Source organism: Trachypithecus francoisi, unplaced genomic scaffold (genome assembly GCF_009764315.1).
Source record: "Trachypithecus francoisi isolate TF-2019V2 unplaced genomic scaffold, Tfra_2.0 Lachesis_group5, whole genome shotgun sequence".
Taxonomy (NCBI): Eukaryota; Metazoa; Chordata; class Mammalia; order Primates; family Cercopithecidae; genus Trachypithecus; species Trachypithecus francoisi.
This window is the reverse complement of record NW_022681470.1, coordinates 110,199,740-110,214,430: the sequence shown is the minus strand read 5'-3', so window position 1 is coordinate 110,214,430 and position 14,691 is coordinate 110,199,740. Positions and strand designations below refer to the sequence as shown.

Genomic DNA, 14,691 nt, shown 5'->3' with positions numbered 1-14,691 from the left:
ATCCTCTGTTTTTGCTTGCTGTTCTCTCTGACCTGTGGTTCTGCTGGCCACTTTTTCTTGACTAATATTATGCTTAGAGACTATTATCTGACTTTTAAAAATGACCAGATTACTTTAAACACCTGGCAGGTAAAAAAAAAGCTTACTTCAGCTTCTGTATTTTACAGATAATCAAGAATGCCCAAGCTTGCTTTTTTATGTGAAACAATTTTTAACAAGTACATAAAAACAGGAAATTTATAAATTTATAAATACTCGGCAAATATTTATTGACTATTATGTGTCTGGCCCTGTGTCAGGCCTCCAGGTAATAGTCAGACAGACACTATTCCTGCCCTGAAGAAGTTTGCATCCTACTGGGGGAACAAGTCTTTCAGCAATAATTAAAGAAAAAAAGTGATTTTGATAAAGAATGTGTTAGAAGTGGTGAATGTGTTTGGCTAGCAGAACAGTGATTGAGGTCACTATCTACAAGGTAATTGGCCTTAAGGGACGTGGTTCCTTGCTGTCCTTGTCCTTACTTCCGTGGGACCCAGCAACCAAGTTCATCAGGCTCCAGGCTCCGGTGGGGCTGGGTTGGGTCTGGGTCCAGTACATAGGACTTCTCCCTTTGGGAGCCAGAGGACAGTGTACTACATGTATGTGAGAATCTACACGCTGTTAAACTTCCTGCACGCTATTAAACTTCCTCTGGATTAGTTTCCAATGCAGCAGAGATACTTTTTCATAGCAGTCTTGTTAAAGCAGAGAGTTTATAAACGAGGGTTTATAAAAACAAACAGAAAAACCATAAAATGAAATGCATTAGCCATCTCAAGAATCTTTACTTTTTGGAAAACATACATTATGTTCAGTTTTTGAGTGGGGAGAATGGAGCAGATAATTTTAGTTTCTTTTAATATTTTTCTCTTTATAACCTGATAATTCAGCTACAGGATTTCTTTGATAGTTAATAGTTCCTCACACAACTTTTGCCTTGTAAATTTTTTTGTGATTTTTGAATGCCTGAATTATAGAGAGAGACTTTCAAAAATTTCCCTCTTGGCCTTAAATTTGAAAACAGACACAAGGACATACTACTTGGCTGAAGAGCCCCCTAATTCATTCACATATATATATATATATATAAAACTCTTATTCACACCACTTTGCAATGTTTTTAAAGTAGTATATGGCTGTACCAGAATCGCAGTAGTCTTAATCAAGAATTAATTGTTCTTTGCTGAGGCTGGAATAGTAATTGGAATCAAGACATCCCAATTTAGGAATGGGAGAGGGATTGAGAAACTCTATTCTGTGTTCCCTTTAGATTTTTCTATAGTTCAGAGAGATGAGGAAGAACCTAGGCTGGGGCCTTTCAGCATTTCTAACCAAATATTATAGTTCGAACTTGCCCTCATCACTGAACCATCTGCTGCTGTGAGGTAGGCAATGTTTTCCAAAGAAATAATTTAGAATAATACTACAAACATTAGTTACCTTTCTGTATAGTACCAGAAACCAGAAACTGGCTAGTATGAAGAAACTGAAATAGAAACTACTTGTAATTTTTATTAACTTACTGTTTTAGTTTACTTTTATTAATTTTTTATCTTACAGCTTATGCATTGAGTATAGGGAACTAATAAAAGCTCATTTGTGGCTTAAGCACATTGAGTTCTTGAAGTTTTCAGAGTTTTGAAACAACTTGGACTTCGGAGTTGTAAAACAGAAACTACAATTTTGTTTATAAATTCTGTTTTCAGACTTCTTTTAGAAATGAGATAACAGTTAAATGATTTAAAGAAGATGGGAGTGGGAAGAATGGAGCAGAAAGAAAAGAATTTAAATGAGTCACTTTTATAGCTTTTGGATAATCATTCAGGTTTTTTTTCTTTTTAACAGTTAATTTAGTCTTGTAGTCTGGACCATTTAAAAAAGTAAATAGGTAATTATCATTTTAAATAAATATAATTATTTACCATCTATCTTAAAATACATGTAGATCGATAATTTAAAAATATTTTACTCTTAAGATGTACTCAAAAGATATAAGAACAATAAAAAATAATTTGTTCACCGTTCATCAGATTCACCCATTATTAAAATTTTGCCACTTGTTTACAGAAATTACACTTCTTTACCCCTAAATATTTTAGTGTATGTATCCTCAGATCAAAGACATTGTCTTACACAACCACAGCACTATGATTAGAATCCTAAAAATTGATGACACAGTCTGCGTTTGGTATATATTCAGATTTTACCTGTTGTCCCTGTGATGCTCCTTAAAGCCAGTCCATTTTTTAATATATTTCTGCAAAGAACTATTTATTCCAGGTTAGTACCAATAAGGGACTTCTGTGGTATTTGTTTTTATTCCAAATCATTAGTAAGTGTTGTATTTCATAGCAAAGCTTATCTATTTCATGTTTTAATACTTTGGCATCAGAATTAAAATAATCTGCTTTTATGAGATAAGTAGCATTGTATTTTTGTCTTTGACACTGCACTTTTCATCCAAAAATGAATCCACAGGATTTATTAACAAATATTATTTGGGCTGGGTGCAGTGGCTCACACCTAAAATCCTGGCACTTTGGGAGGCCGAGACAGCCAGATCACTTGACCTCAGATGTTTGAGACCAGCCTGGGCAACACTGCAAAACCCTTGTCTCTACGAAAAATACAAAAATTAGCTAGGTGTGGTGGCGCACGCCTGTAGTTCCCAGCTGTTTGGGAGGCTGAGATGGAAGGATTGCTTGAGCCTGGGAGGTGGAGGTTGCAGTGAGCCAAGATTGTGCCACAGCACTCCAGCCTGGGTGACAGAGTGAGACTGTGTCTCAAAACAAAACAAACAAACTAAAACCCACAAATATTTGTTACTTCAAATCAAGGATTAGCAGACTTTTTCTGAATATTTTTGCTTTAACCAAAATTAACATAAAAAAAGACAAAAATCATGTCTCTCTGCATGTGATACCTTGAAAGGGGGACAGTATCTCTTCTGTCCTATTTTAGACAAAAATGTATAACCTGAATCTAATCACGAGAAAACCTCAGATAAGCCCAAATTGAGGGAAGTTATTAGCCTTTATTTTTCAGAAATGACAGTGTCTTGAAAGGCAAAGGCCAAAGAACTGTTCCAGATTTTTAAAAACTAAAGTGAGAGGAAATAAAATGCAATGTGTGATCCTGAATGGATCTTGTCCTTGGAGGGGAAAGTTACTATAAAGTACATTATTGGGGCAATTGACACAAAATTGGAATTTGCTCTGTAGTTACACAAAATAATATGTCAATCCTTAAATGTCTTAAGTGCAATAACTATAATGTGTTTATGTAAGAGAATATCCTTGTTCTTAGGAACAATTTAACTATTAAGGACTTAATAGTTAAGGTCTACTCTCAGATGATTCAGAAAGAGTGTGTGTGTGTGTGTGTGTGTGTGTGTGTGAAGTAAAAGTGGCAAAGTGTTACTAATTGGTGAATCTGGGAAGAATATACGAAGTTGTTGGTACTATTTTTGCAACTTTTCTGTAGGTTTGGAGTTTTCACTATTTTTTACTACCAGTTCTTTTTCTTGATTTGATGTCGAATATCTAGGAGCAAGGGCATTTCCTTCATTATAAATAGGTAAGTCCTGCTTTTTACCCTGATTGAAAGTCAGAGCCTTCTAACAAATCTGACTTTCAAATAAAGAAGCAGAATACATATCTAAGACCAGAATAGTACCTACCAGAATTGTTTTGTGGAACAAAGTCTCAAAAGTTGGTCGAGTAAGTACTTTTTTTCTTGTTTTTACTTAGATATTTTATGACCTGGTCAGACAGATAAATAGGAAAACACCAGTGGAAAAGAAGAAGCCTAAAAAGAAATCATGTCTGCTGCTCTAGGCCCATAGTCAGCAGCAGCTCTGAGCCAGGTAAGATGCTAAAAGCAGAACAAGTGCCTCTCTCATCTTCTTATTTTGGCGTTTTCCAGACTTTAGCTACTTCCCATTTCATCTGTTATGGTATTCCTAAGCGTCTGTAACTTATAAATGTGATATATAACTTGTAGGTACAATCATCTTTTGGATAACTTGCCCTGTCCCCTTGAGATTCTAAGCTCTCTGACAGCAAGGACCATGTCTGTTTTTCCTTGCCACTGTGTCCCCAGTGCCTGATACAGAGTTGGGTATTAAAAAATAGTGGTTGAATGAATAGAACGCCTTCCTAGATGACTCCCAAATTCATTCTGAATTGAAGTGAAACAGTAGTTGCTCTGAAATAAAAAGATGTAAGTACACATTTGGTGAATTATCCCAAAGTGAACACACCCATATATAACAACAGGAGTCTCCCTTCCCCAAATTAAATTAAAACTCTGCCCTGATTTCTAACTCCATGGATTAGTTTTGCCTCTCTTTGAACTTTACGTAAACAAAAACGTAGTGTATTTTTCTGTGTCTGGCTTCTTACACTCCAAAATATGTTTTTGAGAATTATTTATGTTAAATGTAGCAATAGTTTATTTTTATTGCATGACAGTACTGAAAGTATGTTTCTGTATTCTGCTGTTGGTGTTCATTTAAGTTCTTTCTTTGAGGGAATTAGTATGAATAATTCTGTGCACATTCCTATATGTCTTTGTGCACATGTACATGCATTTCTGTTGGGTATATATCTAGGAATGGAATGGCCAGATCATATGCTATACATATGGACGGCTATAGTAGATACTGCTAAAAAGTTTTTCAAAGTGGTTGTACCGGTTTACACACCTTCCAACGGTTTTTGAGTTCTACATCATCCCCAAAATTGATATTGTCAGTCTTTTAAACTTGACCCATTCCAGGGGATATGTGGGGCTATATCAGTGTAATTTTGGTAGTCATTTCCCTCTCTGGTATGCATCAGCTTCTTTCAAATAAAGGTTTTCTATTTAGGCTTCTAAGTATTAGTTGACTTTACCATTGTAGTTTCCACTAAATGACCCCATTGGAAAGAAATTTATGACAGCATTTAAGCTGACTATCAAGTGAGAGACCAGGATCTGTGGGGACTGTTTTCTTTAATTTGTATTTGTATTTAAATCCCCTGAATGTTTCTACTTCATCAGTTCTATAAATAATACCATAAAAGATTATTTTCATGGAATGGATGTATTATGTAATTTGATGCTTATCACATGATTATTACTAAACTTGGTCTCCAGTCGGAGTAAACTGGTCCCACTGGAAAGTTGGTTACACTAACTCTTGTAAGTCTCTTGGGTCCATTTAGTAGATTATCCGTTAAGAGCTCCCTGTTAACTAATATGTGCTTCCTTAGAGATATGAATCTTTCTCTTAAGGGAAACACCTGAGTAATTATAGGTCCGTTTTTAAATGAAGGTACATAGGAAAAATGGGCAGAAAGGAGAAAAGGACCTGGGGATTATCTCCAGTAGTCAGATTTAGGAAAGACAGCATCTGGATAATGTTTGCTTTAGGCTTTTAGTGAAATCTTAGTTCAATAACTTTTTTTCTTTTTTTGAGACAGAGGCTCGCCCTGTCACCCAGGCTGGAGTGCAGTGGCGCAATCTCTGCTCACTGCAACCTCCGCCTCCTGGGTTCAAGCGATTCTCCTGCCTCAACCTCCTGAGTAGCTGGGACTTCACCATGCCCAGCTAATTTTTGTAGTTTTAGTAGAGATGGGGTTTTACCACATTGGCCAGGCTGGTCTCAAACTCCTGACCTCAGGTGATCCGATCCACAGTGCCTGGCCTTGATTCAGTAACTTTAAATTATCAGTTCTCTGAAAGTGATTATTAAGATTACTGGTGTATGTGTTTGTTTAGGTAAGGGTGCAACGATAGAGAAAATGAAGACTCCAGTTCCAGTTCTTAAATACTATGTTACTTAACTCTCTTATAGTTGACTGACTCATTGACAGCTCGTTACTGTGGCTGGCCCTAGTTTAATTTCCAGTTCTCACAAAATATCCTTTTAGCTTTTGTTAAAGGAAAAGGTGCCATCTCCTGGCCTATTATGATTTTTAAAATTCATTTATACACACCCAACAATGTGACAGTTCCTTGTGAGTTTTACCTTAGAGAAGATAAATATTGACCTAGATCTAGAATAAGACTTTAGTCCTGCTTGCATAAATTCTTAGACTGTGATGTGTAATAAAGTTGACTTAATAAGTCATCCAAGATCTCTGTGGATGTTTGATAATACCAAATAATAGGTGACTTAGCAATCAGACTACCTTACATCCATTTTACTGTGATTATAGACTTGAAGTGCCATGTTGTTCCTGTACTTTTAAAAGTACTGAGATACAGGATAGGTTTAAATAGAAATTATAAACGTTTTTAGTAAGAGTACTTGAACCCTGAGGGCAGCTTATCTAGTCCATAGCCTTTAGGCAAAATTGTATTGAATCATGTTAATCTCTTTTTTATATGTCCCAGTTTTAAAGACATCTGAGAGAAATTCATCATCCGGATTCTTCCTTTTACCTAATTCTTGTCTGTTGACAATAAGACTAACTTTGATTCTTCTGCCCTTGACTATTAGCTCTTTCTGTATCATCCCTTGCCTTAACCTGTATTAAAAATGGTAATTCTAATATATAATCATAAAATGCTTGAATAAAGAATGTCTTATGGAAAGTTTATGGAGGCACGTGTCCTTTAGTAAAAAAGGAAACTAAAAATAAGACGGTAATAGAAAAATATCATTGTTTTCCTCTGCACAGACAGGATAGTCAGATGTAATGGGAAACACTAAATATAATTGAGTGTAACTAAGTATAACTGAGGATAATTCAAGTTGATCAGTTATGGACTCCTCTCTTGTGAACTTCTATTTTTGATTTTTTAAAACATTTTTAAAGGGAATTTACAATAACACTGTTACTGTAGCTGTTTAGCATAATTTAGTTCTCAAGGTAAAATCGCTGAAATCACTTTATTTTGTTGGATACCTGCTTGTTTAGTACCATTTTCTGACATCAAGAGATTAACCATACATGTATGTATATCTGTATATCCCATGTCTTAGATTACAGGAATGAAGAACTGTTGCCTAATTGGAAAGTGCCAGCATTCCAGACTTCAAAAAAAAAAAAAAAAATCTGAAGAGGCTTCTCCTGTTTTATATATTATGTGAAGAATTTAGATCTTATATTGGTTTGCACAAGTTCCCTGGAGAAAAAAATTGCTCTGTGTATATCTCTTGGAAAATAAGACAATAGTATTTCTCCTTTGCAATAGCAGTTATAACAGATGTGAAAATATACTTGACTCTAATATGATTATACAAAAGAGCATGGATGCATTTCAAATGTTAGATATTGCTATTATAATCAAATGATTTCATATTGACCTTTTTATCATGATTCCTCCCTATCAAGCACTAAAAAGTTGAACCATTATACTTTATATCTGTAATGATATTGATTATGAAATGTCCCCTCAAACTCATTGCAGCAGATAACTTTTTTGAGTCATTGACTTCATTTTATATTTAAAAAATTATGGAATATCATCTGTCATTATATTCTAATTAAAATTGTGCATAATGCTTTGGAAAAAATGGGTCTTTTATAGGAAAAAAAACTGGGATAACTGATTTATATGGCTTTCAAAGCTAAAATATATAATATACTAAACCAACTCTAATATTGCTTCTTGTGTTTTACTGTCAGATTAAATTACAGCTTTTATGGATGATTAAATTTTAGTACATTTTCATTTGGTTTGTGTGTTTTTGTTATTGTTTATAGATTTAAGGCCTTTATTTTATAATGACCACATTGTTTTAAATGCGACAGTAGCGCCTTGCTGCCTAGTATCTGCAGAACACTGGCTTTAAACTATACTAAGTAACTGGTGATTTCTCTAGGAACAGACCTCGCACTTTCTGTTCTAAATATATTTATTCCTACTATACAGTAAAATACATCAGATAACATAGAATAGTTTTGTATATTCTCTCTTGATCTTAAAGATTGTATCTTATTGAATAAAAATCCCACTGTATATTATTTTTATATGTAAAAAGATTAAGTTTAATACTGTATCAGGGTTTAACTTTTACTATTTCAGATCTTCCACAGCTTGTAATTTCATCAAGGGAATCCTTTTGCATTGTTAATTTGTTGGGTGTGAGTCCACCAATGAAGTGTTATGTGAAAAATTTCAAACTTGCTTTATAATAGATTGAATAATTTGAGAGAAATGAGGGAAAGTTAAAACACATAAAAGGAATGTGTTACTTTTGCTTAAACTACTTATGAAATAGTATGGTAGTAGTAATATGGAAGAAATTGCTAAGTTAAAATTTTAGCTTCCTGTATAGTGGTGCTTTTTCTTTTCCTTCCCAGTTATTTTTCTCTTTACAAAAGATAGGGCTTAAGTAAGACATGGACCCAGGGTGATACTGCTTGTAATCTCTATAAAGAGACGTAGAACAAAAAGCTTGTTAGCCTATTAAGTTCTGGAAAAGGAAAGAAACACAAGCTTAGGAAACCCTGTGCCTTGTCCTCGAATATTAAGGAGGAGACCAGTCCTAGAAAGTCTAAGTAATTGCTCAGGGATCTCTAGATACTGTCTCTTTGCAACTAGGTATGAAGAAGTGTTCATGCCTTGCTGAGATTTTCCAGGCATGTGGTCAGCCTGTCACTTACTAAATTGAAATTTTAAAATCAGGTTTCAAATGTTAAGCTCTGACCAACCTGAGAAAATGTTAAAGTATTGTTTTTAAAAAAATGAAAATTTGTTTTTGTTTTTGTTTTTAGTTTTGAATACACTTAGTTACCTAACATTTCCCTTCTACTCATCCAATTATGCATATGTCTGGGATTGAGGGGCCAAAACTATAGTGAACTTTAATGAAGCATTAGGGCCAGTTGTCAGGTCAGGGTGGCATCTTTTATTTTAAAGTCCTCTAAAGTCATTCTGCTTTAAAACACCCCTCAAACATTTCTTTAAACTTAAGATCATAGACAGACATCTCATCAACCAGTAAAACTTTCTAAATACTACCTTGTCATATCTATTGTGTATTTAACAGATTAAATAGAAGTCATTTAATAAGACTCCAAGTCTCAGTCTGCTTGACTAGTAGCATAAACTCAGTATCTTCTATTTTAGAATGTGGTGGAGAAAGATGATAATTAGATTCCTTTGTCACATCTCATACAGTCTACTTGGGTTAAAGGTGGAACTTTCAAGAAAAATGCCTTTCTAGCACACAGTGGTATTCAGAGCAGAACCAGCTGAAGTCAGATATGCAAGGAAGTCTGTGGTTGCTGAGCAAGATGAAAAGGTATCCTGATAGAAAGTGAAATAGGTGTGTTTTTTTATTGTCCTAATGTGAACTCCTTAGTCTTGGTTCCAAAGGGAAGGGTACCTGAAAATAAATGTATTTTTATAGCTGAAAAAAAGAGTTTCTAGGATATTGTATGAATGTCAAATGATAAATATCTGGAAACTGATTTCGTAATTAGTATGTGTGACTATTTAAAGTATAATGACTTTGGTTATATGAGTGACACAGAATTAAGGAGGCTTGATGCCATAGTTCATCGTTTGCTTGGTATCCCTGAACTGTCTACTTTTAGAAATTAACAGTAGGCCGGGCGCGGTGGCTCAAGCCTGTAATCCCAGCAGTTTGGGAGGCCGAGACGGGTGGATCACGAGGTCAGGAGATCGAGACCATCCTGGCTAACACGGTGAAACCCCGTCTCTACTAAAAATACAAAAACTAGCTGGGCGAGGTGGCGGGCGCCTGTAGTCCCAGCTACTCCGGAGGCTGAGGCAGGAGAATGGCGTAAACCCGGGAGGCGGAGCTTGCAGTGAGCTGAGCTCCGGCCACTGCACTCCAGTCCGGGAGACAGAGCGAGACTCCGCCTCAAAAAAAAAAAAAAAATTAACAGTAAATACACAATCCAGCTGTAATCTTACCCTCCACCAGGGGGAGCATCAACATCGGTTAATACTTTTTTTTTTTTTTTTGAGACAGTCTTGCTTTGTCGCCCAGGCTAGAGTGCAATGGCTCAGTCTCTGCTCACTGCAACCTCTGCCTCCTGGGTTCAAACTATTCTCCAGCCTCAGTCTTCCAAGTAGCTGGGATTACAGGCACCCGCCACCACGCCCAGCTAATTTTTGTATTTTTGGTAGAGACAGGGTTTCATCATATTGGCCAGCCTGGTCTTGAACTCCTGACTTTGTGATCCGCGCCCCCCCCCCCCGCCTCCCAAAGTGTTGGGATGACAGGCGTGAGCCACCGTGCCTGGCTCAGTTAATATTTTCATAAGCATTGAAGTAACTAAGTCCTAGTACATAAACACTGCGTGGTTCACAAAGAGGCATAGAGACACTCTCTCAAGAGTTTACAATCTATATGGGCAGGGAAGATACTACAGTTCATCAAAGATATGAGTAACACCATAGTTTTCTGAACTGTGGCTACATGGGTAATTATCTTAAGAACTTTTGGTGAAATATGGATGTGTGTGTTAATCTCTTCTCCCTACAATTATGAACTAATCTGTGTTTGGCACCTTGATTTGCCATCATAAATGGCCACCATTTACTCCTCACTGAAGTAACCCTCTTCTTTGAGGTTATAATGTACTTGGAAAGTTAATACTTAGAGAAAATACTGATCTTTATTACCAACTTTATTAAAACAGGCTTGGAACATTTTTCTCCATAGAAGAATAGTAATAAGACATTCTACATTTCCTGGACATGGCCAGGTTAAAATATTTTGCCCCGTTACCCTCGTAGATACACATGTATTTGTCAGTTTATGTGCCTCAGCTTTGTCTTAGGGACTGCGGGACAGAAAGAGAAATAAGGAATACCTTGGTATTTTCCTTTGTAAGCAATCACAGCAGAATGCTAGAAAACATAAAATATACTCTTATAAATTGTATGTGTGTTGAAACCAAAGTGTAAAGAAATTGTCAGGTATTTGGAGGAGGAAAATAATTTGTAAATAAGCTTTTTAAGAATTTGGATTTTGTACTTATTTAAGGTGCTAAATATGTGTTAAAATATCCCCTCTTGAATCAGCTCCAGGCTTAAAAGGGCAGAGTGGTTTGGATTCTTGTCCAGGGTCTGGAAAGAGCTCATCTTGCCGAGAGGGAAATGAATGTGAGCTTTGAGGCAGTCTAACCACCCAGCTTTTAGTATTCATGTTCCCCAAAATGTAAAAACTGTAAGATATTCTTGAAAATGTAGTCCAGACATTACTTCGATCATGGATTTTACTCCAGTTTCATCTTGGGTTTGTTGAATGTGCAGTCCATTTATTGCCCTGTCTTGCTTAAATATTCTTGTTGAGAACAGTTGGAGGCTTTGACTGGGTTCCTAGTTCTGTTTTCTGGGAAGGCAGCATGGGTTCTGTTTTGTAGACATTAATGAGCTTTAAACGGGAATTGGGGGATGTATGTTCTTTGGGCACGCTGAGAAGCAGCCTCCTGTGGTTCTGGGCCCAAGGTGTGACATACATTTCCCACTAATTGCTTCTCTCAAGAAGCAAGAGATTGGCTGTTCCTCTTGAGGAAAAACCTTAATAAACCTTCCCATTTTAAACAGTGGTGTGACTCTTATTTTGAGCTGTTGTTTTCAATGAATTTTTTTAAAGCTTAACCATGTTCAGATTTTTGTGCTAAATGTTGTAGGACATGCAAATCAGAACAGGACATGATCTTATGGGCCCTACCAACAAATGTTCATTGGACTTCCGCTGTATGGCAAGTGCTGATCTGCATGCTGGGGAAGCAACAGTGAACAGTACAGACTCGGATCCCTTTCCTCATGGAGTTTTTATCTTTAGAAAAGAGTCAAAGACAACTGTTGTGTAATGATAAGTGCTTTGAAGAATTAAGTGGTGTAAAGGGGCAAGAGTACTGGGCAAAGGGAATGTGGTGGTAGTAGTTTAATATCTCACTGAGGCTGATATTTAAGTGTTCAAAGTGAGCAGCCCATGCAACTGCCTGGGGGAAAGAAGGATTTTCCATTCCTTGGGGAAAGGATCTGTGCCAGTGCCATGAGGTGGACATGTGCCTGGTGTGTTGAAGACTAGCAAGGAGGTCAGTATGGATGGAGCAGAGTGAGCAAGTGGGAGAAGAGTAGTAAAAGAGAGGTAATGGGATTGAGTAGGGGGAAATTTCCCACAGCATTTACTCTGTTGAGTCCATGGAAAGGACTTCAGCAAAGGGGATAATGTGATCAACCATAATACGCCATCAGGAGTGCTCTGTTGAGCTGAGAATAACCCGTATGAGGACAAACATGAAGCCTGATACCACTTAGAGGACGGATTCATGTGAGGAACGGTGATTTGGACCATAGTGGTAGCAGTGGAGTGGCTATATTCTAGGTGTATTTTGCAAGTGGAGCCAACAGGAGTTACTGACACATAAGAGTACAATAGGAGACGAGGAAGAATCCAAGATTCGGGCCAATAATCAAATGAAGATTATGACAGGAGCAGATTGGAAGGAGAATGAGGAATGGGCAGGAGTTCCATTTTGAACCTACTATGTGTAAGAAGTGTGTCATGTTCTAGAGATTTATAGTAGGCAGTAGGCAGTTGAATATGAGTCGAATTTAGCAGAAGCAGTCTGGAGAGAACATTCAATATTTTAAAACATGAAGCTATATAGGATCGCTAGGGTTGTGTGTGGATAGAAAAGAGGTCCCTGAGGAATTCTATCAAGAGGTTGAGGATGGAGAGGAATTAGCAGAGAAAAACATGGAGGGCACTGGTGACTTTGATGGACTGTCAGTGGAATGGTTGGGGACAGTGTCTGGAGTAGACAGGAAAAGGGAAGAAAAACATTGGAGACATCAACCATGGATTGCCCTATTAAGATGGGTGAAACAGTGCATATTTCTGTGCTAAGGGGGATGACCCATTGAGAAGGAAAACAGCTAAATGGGTGGGTGGAGTCTAGTATCAAAGTAAAGACGCTGACTCAGGAGTGTAGGTGGGCATAGTTGCAGGAGGGAAAATGGTATATAGGTATAGAGAAGGTCTCAAGGAAATTAGTATGAGATGGGACAGATGTTTTCTGTTCTGGGAGAAATTCCTCAGAGGGGCGTTTGAAGTAGGCCTTTAAGAAAGGGTGGGATTTTCAACAGGTGAGAGTAAGGAAGAATATTATAGGCAGATTTCAGGAAAAAAGCAAGTGCAGAAAATAGAAATGAACAAGAAGTTATCTAGTTTATCTGGTGTTGGGAAATGTGGAAGGAATTAGGCTGGAAGAATACATTGGGGCCATGTCATGGCTGGCCTTGAAACAAGAAGTTAACTAGTAGGTTGAATTAAATATCTGGGGCATAGGAACCACCTCAGTGAAGCTTGTTGAGGGCAGGGATGGAGAAATTTCAGACCTGAGTAGGATGAAAATCACAGTTGTAAGGGTTACTGTCTTATGAATTCTGATGGTTCTCTCACTCTTCATTTCTCACGTCATTTCCCCTCTTTCTCTAATGAAGATGACCTCTAAGGCCATGACTCCCAGACAAATGTTCCATTTAGAAGGGAACCAGCATTAATTGTTTGGCCCTCAAAGATGTTAAAGAAAATTGAAGAGAAAAATCTATTTTTCTTCCCCTGTTTTCCTCTGCTTCACCTGACATGATTCTGCTCTTCTCAGACTCTTTAGCAGAGGACCTGGCTCCTACTGGGCAGGCAGACTGTTGGTATCCTCCCTGTTTTCCTCTCTACTCTTCAGGAACAGCATGAAACAGCAGCCCTGCTATCCCATCCTAGTGATCTACCATATCGTATTGAGAAGGCTTAGTGGGGACTCTTCCTTAATCCACCCCCATCTGTTAGCTGCCAATGTTCCCACCAGGATCCCATCATCAGACCTCTTGTGGGTGAGAGGAAGGGCACAGGCCACACTTCCGTAGCCCCTGTCATCCTTGCCCTTAGCATCACTAATGTCTCCAGTTGCACAGGTTGGGGAGTTTGACGCAGCCACCAGGATCAAGGGAACTCTAAGCATGCAGCCTTCTCAATGGAAAGTAGGACTTGGAATAGTGTACTAGGCACTGGGACCTACCTGTCTTCCTTGGAGAGGGGATACATGTACATGGAGACATTTAAAGAAGATATTTGATCCTTATACTCCCAGCAGGGTCCTGAAGCCTAGGTCAGAAGCTTTGGAATTATTTGGGCCCTTGAAATCACTGACATAAAGCCTAACTGGGATATGAATTTTATTTTCTGGAATGTGATGTGACTTAACAGATGCTTGGAACTTCAGAGCAGGAATTCTAACACCTGCTTAAGTCAGTCTGGCCCATTGCTTACTATGATAACTCAGCTCCCTAGGCCAGTTGTATGGTGTGGGAGTGCAAGTGGAGGCCCTGGGCCAGGACAGAGAGGTGATCTGGGTGGTGATAACTAGCTGTGGCACCTCTGCTCAGGGAGCTGAGGCTATGCAGGGATTTCAGTTGCAGTTACTCCATTTGGAAGAACCTCTCTTGCTTCTTTTTTAATGCCTATCTGCCCATCCCCCACCCCACCCCCCACTTTCCTACCTCTTCTACACAAATGACTATACTCCTGCTGCCTTATTGGCAGCTCAATCCCTGGTAGGGAGACAATGCCTGGAGTGTGGCCAGTAGTGGAGCCGGAGGCATGGAAGGCGCTGAACACCCAGCTCTCAACTTCCTTCCCCATTGCCCTGCCCTGACCCTCCCTCCATAATC

General features: G+C 38.0%; 1 protein-coding gene across 6 annotated transcripts in view; it reads left to right on the top strand.

The window, feature by feature from the left end:
• The window catches only part of RAP1A (RAP1A, member of RAS oncogene family), a 103,763-nt gene that overhangs the window by 78,682 nt on the left and 10,390 nt on the right, over nt 1–14,691 (top strand). For 4 of the 6 annotated variants that reach the window (XM_033198986.1, XM_033198983.1, XM_033198985.1 and 1 more), the window contains exons 7-8: nt 3,789–3,904; nt 7,013–7,700. In XM_033198986.1, the coding sequence (XP_033054877.1) occupies nt 3,789–3,875 (87 nt within the window). In that variant the 3' untranslated portion in view covers nt 3,876–3,904; nt 7,013–7,700. Of the gene's footprint in view, nt 1–1,309; nt 1,398–3,788; nt 3,905–7,012; nt 7,701–14,691 lie in introns of those variants that run through there. The other 2 variants (XM_033198984.1, XM_033198988.1) reach the window with 2 other exon arrangements.